The sequence below is a fragment of the Sinocyclocheilus rhinocerous genome, unplaced genomic scaffold (genome assembly GCF_001515625.1).
Source record: "Sinocyclocheilus rhinocerous isolate Xijiao unplaced genomic scaffold, SAMN03320098_v1.1 scaffold890, whole genome shotgun sequence".
Taxonomy (NCBI): domain Eukaryota; kingdom Metazoa; phylum Chordata; class Actinopteri; order Cypriniformes; family Cyprinidae; genus Sinocyclocheilus; species Sinocyclocheilus rhinocerous.
In genome coordinates, this window is record NW_015637021.1 from 68585 (window position 1) to 74561 (window position 5977).

Genomic DNA, 5977 nt, shown 5'->3' on the forward strand with positions numbered 1-5977 from the left:
GTTTTTTTTTTTTTTTCAATATTTTTTTTTTTTTTTTTTAATTAAATTAGCAAATGGTTATCTGAGAAATTCATCCATTTATCACCTGACTGTAAGTGTTTGTATGTGTAGGTCCATGCCAAGTGGATTCTGGACCTGGATCAGTTTAATGAGTGGATGAATGAGGAAGACTATGAGGTGGGAGAAGGAGGACCGAGGAGGAAGAGAATTTCAGCGAAGACTCTCACAGATGAAGTGAGCACTCCAGATGAAAGGAGGGATAAAAAACCCAGCAGTGCCAAAAAAAGGAAGCGCTCCCCGTCTCCATCTCCTACCCCTCCACCACAGGAGAGCAAGAAGAAAAACACCAAGAAAGGGTATTTCTATTACTGCATTTTAAACTCCTCAGGAGATTCTCAGGAAACAGTGACATTTGTTTCAGAGAATATCTGAAATTATTTTGATTTTAATTTATCTTTTGTTTTAATTTTTAAATGTGAACCTCTCTCTGTGTCTTTGTATGGACCTGTGTGTGTGTTTTCAGGCCCACTACTCCCTACACTAAGTCCAAACGAGGACAGAGAGAGGAAGAACAGGAAGATCTGACTAAAGATTTAGATGAACCCTCACCTGTGCCTGCAGTGGAGGAAGCAACACTACCTAAAACAGGTACATTCACACACATCTAACAGTTTTTAACTAACGTGTTAGTCTAGATTGTGTGTAATCTTGATATTTGTGTGTGTAGTGACTAAGAAGGACTCAGATTCTACTCCAGTGAAAGGAGGCACTATGACTGACCTGGGTATGTCTCTACAGTAGTGTCTGTCTCTAACACACCTGCCACTCAAACTAACCGAAAGGTGAAGTGTGTCTTTTCTTTTATTTTTGCAAAGTGTAATTGCAAAAATAAAGGATGTCTATGTCAGCCTATGAATGGGTAATTACAGCTGTCTTTGCATAGAAGAGCAGCGATAGGAGGACGTTTTAGGAGAAAGGAGAAATTTTATCATAAAAAGCACTCACTTCATCTTTCTGTGCTAATTAACACAGTTTTTTCCTGTAATATAAAGTATAAGTATATGTGCAAAATGACTCAATTGTTTTTTTTTCTGCTATCACACCTAGATGAGCAAGAGGATGAATCAATGGAGACTGTAGGGAAGGTATAGCAGCAAATGAAACACATTTCACAGTATTTCTGCTCACAAGTTCAGTTTTCATATTTCTGTATGTTTAGTTTTATATATATACAGCTGGATTTGAGACCAAATAATAATCATGCTTCTAAAATGCTTATTTTTAAAATTGCATTTTTTTAAAAATAATGCATTAAAATATATGATTATTAGTATTATTATTAATAATCACAATAATTAAATTTTTATATAAATTATAGTATCATAAAAATTTGGAAGAATATATGAATTTAAAAATAAACAAAAGAATGATAATTTTTTTGTATTTCAGGTTGCGTGAACTCATGATTTAATGACATGGTTTGATTGGTGACCCAAAAATAGTACAGCATTTTTAATAATTACATTTATCAAAATCTTAACATTTTCAAAATTTAGACTAATGAAGACTAGATTATCAAAATGTCAGAGGTTTAAATCCCACTATATTTCGTGAGCAGTTTTCATGGTTTGTTATGTGTTTGTGTGTTTCTAGGAGGAAGAAGAAGGTTGTCCGAGTGTGAAAGGAGAACCGGTGAAGGGTTCGGACCTTCATGAGGATAATGTCACTGAACAGACCCATCATATCATTATCCCTAGCTATGCTGCTTGGTTTGACTATAACAGGTACTGTGACTACACACAACTTTAAAACTTATTCTGATCAAGAATCAACCATTAAATAGGAAGTGAATGTTTTCTCATGAGAGAAAAATCTAGAGTCACAACACAGTCTGTTTCTGTCTCTCTTAGTGTCTGTCCATGCTAGCGCAGAGCACTGCCTGAGTTTTTCAATGGGAAAAACAAGTCAAAGACACCTGAAATGTAAGAATATCTTCTGGTGAACCTTCACACAAAGACTGATTTGAACTTAAATATGTTTTCTGACCTTCATTAATTAGCTTTTTTTTTTTCCACCCTGTTTCTTCACTCTCTGCTGTGTTACAGTTACCTGGCATACCGTAACTTCATGATTGACACGTACAGACTGAACCCACAGGAGTATTTGACCTCTACAGCATGCCGTAGGAACCTGGCTGGAGATGTTTGTGCCATTATGAGGTCTGGGAAAAGAAAGAAAATGCTAAAATGTTAAATGCTAAAATGTTTACATTATATATGCATGGTTCTGTCAGGACCACTATCGTCAAAGATGATTGACAATTAACGCTTGATTTCTTTTCAACTTTGACTTCGATGTCATTTAAGTGTGTAAGTGTATTTGTGTGAACAGGGTCCATGCATTTCTGGAACAGTGGGGCTTGATTAACTATCAGGTGGATTCAGAGAGTCGGCCCACTCCCATGGGGCCTCCACCCACCTCACACTTTCATGTGCTGGCAGATACTCCATCAAGTCTGGTACCACTACAGCCTAAAGCATCCCAGGTAAAATAAAGCAGTCTTTTCGTGCTATAGGTGTGATCCACACAGATTTTCAAACTCAACACCTTTAAAGGGAGCTGAAGGCATTAACATATTTACTAGGAAAAAAGTTAAATAAAATATTTTATTTGATTGACAGCCCTAAAAAAAAATTCTGTGTGAATTTTTGTCTTCACTTGATTGGTTATCTAAGCTGTTTTTTGTTGTTGTTCCCACCAGACTTCATCCTCTCAGCCGATGCTCTCATTCCCAGACAAAGTCAAGGACAAACCAGCCGACTTGCAGAACTTTGGGTTGAGGACAGATGTGTACAGTAAGAAGAGCGGCCCAGCTAAAGTAAGAGCGCTCATCACAAATGGGGTAGAGAGAAAATGAGAATGTGTCAGGTTAAAAGGAATTTTGGAATATGAAGTATGAAGATGATTCTGAGCGCTATGAGAAAGATTTATGTAACGAATCAGCTCATGGGAAATATGAATAATTAATCATAACTAGTTATAATTAATTATGAATATTTTAGATCCGCTGTAGATATTTACTTGACCTCTCAGGGTCAACTGTCTTGTCAATTCTAAGAACGTTAATTTCCTGGTTAAGGGAAATAACTTTCTTACTGTATGTATCTACACAGAGCTTGTAGCATAAATCTGCATGATTAGGGACCCAGTGCCACTCGGGAATGGACAGACCAGGAGACACTGCTACTGCTGGAGGTACAGTGTAAACATATAAAATGTCCAAGACTCTCTGAGTCCACTAGTCAAAATGCTTGAGTTTTAAATTTGTTTTAATTTGATACGATTTTTAAACATGATTTACACTACCGTTCAAAAGTTGGGGTCCGGTAAGATTTGTAATATTTTTGAAAGAGGTCTTTTATGCTCACCAAGGCTGCATTCATTTGATTAAAATACAATAAAACCATAATATTGTGAAATATCATTACAATTTAAAATAATGTTTCTATGTTAATATGTTTTAAAATGTAATTTATTCCTGTGATGGCAAAGCTGAATTTCAGCAACCATTACTCCTTAGTTTTCTGTCACATGATTCTTCAGAAATCATTTTAATAAGCGGATTTGGTGCTCAAGAAACATTTACAAACTAACAAGTAGCAAACAAGTATTATCAAAGTTTTCAACGGCTGTGTTGATTAATATTTTTGGAAACTGTGGTACATTTTTTCAGGATTCTTTGATGAATAGAAAGTTTTGAATTAGAATTCTTAGAATTTTTTGTAAAAGTCTTAAATGTCACTTTTCATCCTTTTAGTCCTTCAAAAGTAGTAATTAAAAAAAAAGCCTTACTGACCCCAAACTTTTGAACAATAGTGACTTTTTCCACTTAACAATTCCTGTTTGTTTTCAGGGTCTAGAGATGTGTAAAGATGACTGGAATAAAGTATCGGAACACGTGGGCAGCCGCACACAGGATGAGTGCATCCTCCACTTCCTGCGTCTACCGATCGAAGACCCCTACCTGGAGGATAGCTCCTCCTCCCTAGGCCCGCTGGCCTATCAGCCAGTTCCGTTCAGTCAGGCGGGGAATCCTGTCATGAGCACTGTGGCGTTTCTAGCCTCTGTGGTCGACCCTCGAGTGGCTTCTGCTGCATCTAAATCAGCACTTGGTGAGAAGATACAATATTAAAGTGATAGTTCACACATAAATAAAAATCATCATTTAATTACACTTGAAGTGACTGTATCTGAATGATTTCTTTTTGTCTTTTTTTCTGTATGCAACAATAGTGAATAAGAATTTGGGCTGTCAAGCCCCAAAAAGGACTTGTTTTGTATTTTTTTACATGAGTATAATGTTTCTCTTTCTTTTTCTCAGAGGAGTTCTCTCGAATGAAGGAGGAGGTACCAGCTGCGTTGGTGGAGGCTCATGTGCGTCGAGTGGAGGAGGCGGCCAGAGCAAGCGGGAGGCCAGACCCTCTCTACGGCCTGGAGGGCAGCGGCATCGCAGGAACCGGCCTCGAGGATTCTGACAAACCCTGTAAGAAAACAAACATTTTCACTTGTTTTATGCTTTTTGGAGCATAGTGAGAGAGAAAATAACTGTGTATGTTTGTTTTTCAGCTGAGGATGGAAGTGAGGAGAATAAGAGCAGTGATGGTCAATCTAGCCAAGATAAAAGAGAAAATAAGGTAACTGTGCATAAAAAACAAAACACGTACAGTGGAGTCCAAAAGTCTGAGAATGCATTGAAAATCTGGGATTAAAAGTCTGATTTAAACCAAGAAGTAAACAGAAAGTTCTAGGATTTTGGAAAATGTAAAACATAATAATGTATAGGCCTACTTAAATATATATACTACCATTGAAAAGATTGGTGTTGGATGTTTAAAGGTTTTTGAAAAAGTTCTTACAAAGTCATTTCTTTCATAAAAAATACAGTAAAATCGGTAATATTGTGAAATAAATTCAAGAAAATTCTATTTTAAAACGTAATTTACTCCTGTGAATTTTCAGCAGTCATTACTCCACTCTTCAATGTCACACAATCATTTAGAAATCATTGTAATATGCTCATTTAGTATTCAGGAAACTTTTCATGTTATTATCAATGTTGAAAACAGTTGTGCTGTTAAATATTTTGTGGAGATTTGTGATATTTTCCTAATATTAACACATGTGACATTCCTATGTCTGACATTTTAGGAGAGCAAAGATGGAGCCAGTGAGGAGGAAGAAAAACAAGGAGAGAACGGCAAGAAAGAGGAAGAGAGAGTGAGAGAAGGGGAGACAGACAGAGAGACAGAGAAAACAGACTCAGAAATGGGTGCGTTTTACAGCAAGAATAAAAATAGGACTTAGAACAAGACATCAGATTAAATTTAAATGCAAAGATTAAGAGATGCAGATTCGTAGTGTGATGCAGATATACTAATGCAGTATTTGTGTAAGTGCAGTACAAAAACATCTGCCATTGTGTGTTGTTTTCATAAACTGTTACAAAGTTACGAAATGCATCGATAAAATTTCTTACCTGAACTCTTTGGGATCTCTGCAGCTGATGGCGAGAAGGAGAAAGAACAGAAGGAGGGATCAGAAGAGGGTCAGAGGGATGGAGAGAGTGAGGGGGAGAAGAAAGCAAAGGTGGAGAGAGATGTAGGAGAGGGAAACCTGGCCACCGCCGCTGCTTCAGCACTCGCTGCTGCTGCCGTGAAAGCCAAGGTGTGTGAAAAGGTGACATCACGGTGAGAAAACAAACAGCTTTCCTGCAAACTAAACACTTAACGCTGTATTCTTTGATTTATTTACATTCAGCACTTGGCAGCAGTAGAGGAAAGGAAGATCAAGTCTCTGGTGGCTCTGCTGGTAGAGACCCAGATGAAGAAACTGGAGATCAAACTCAGACACTTTGAAGAGTTGGAAACCATCATGGACAGAGAGAGAGAGGCAGTAAGGCAACATGGATAATGAAGAT

General features: G+C 37.3%; 1 protein-coding gene across 1 annotated transcript in view; it reads left to right on the forward strand.

Moving 5' to 3' along the window:
• The window catches only part of LOC107748388 (SWI/SNF complex subunit SMARCC2-like), a 16119-nt gene that overhangs the window by 7256 nt on the left and 2886 nt on the right, over window positions 1–5977 (forward strand). The window contains exons 16-24 of the mRNA XM_016563164.1: window positions 2392–2545; window positions 2762–2878; window positions 3202–3255; window positions 3914–4172; window positions 4382–4543; window positions 4627–4694; window positions 5209–5329; window positions 5561–5724; window positions 5818–5952. Coding sequence (XP_016418650.1) covers window positions 2392–2545; window positions 2762–2878; window positions 3202–3255; window positions 3914–4172; window positions 4382–4543; window positions 4627–4694; window positions 5209–5329; window positions 5561–5724; window positions 5818–5952 — 1234 coding nt within the window. The remainder of the gene's footprint in view (window positions 1–2391; window positions 2546–2761; window positions 2879–3201; window positions 3256–3913; window positions 4173–4381; window positions 4544–4626; window positions 4695–5208; window positions 5330–5560; window positions 5725–5817; window positions 5953–5977) is intronic.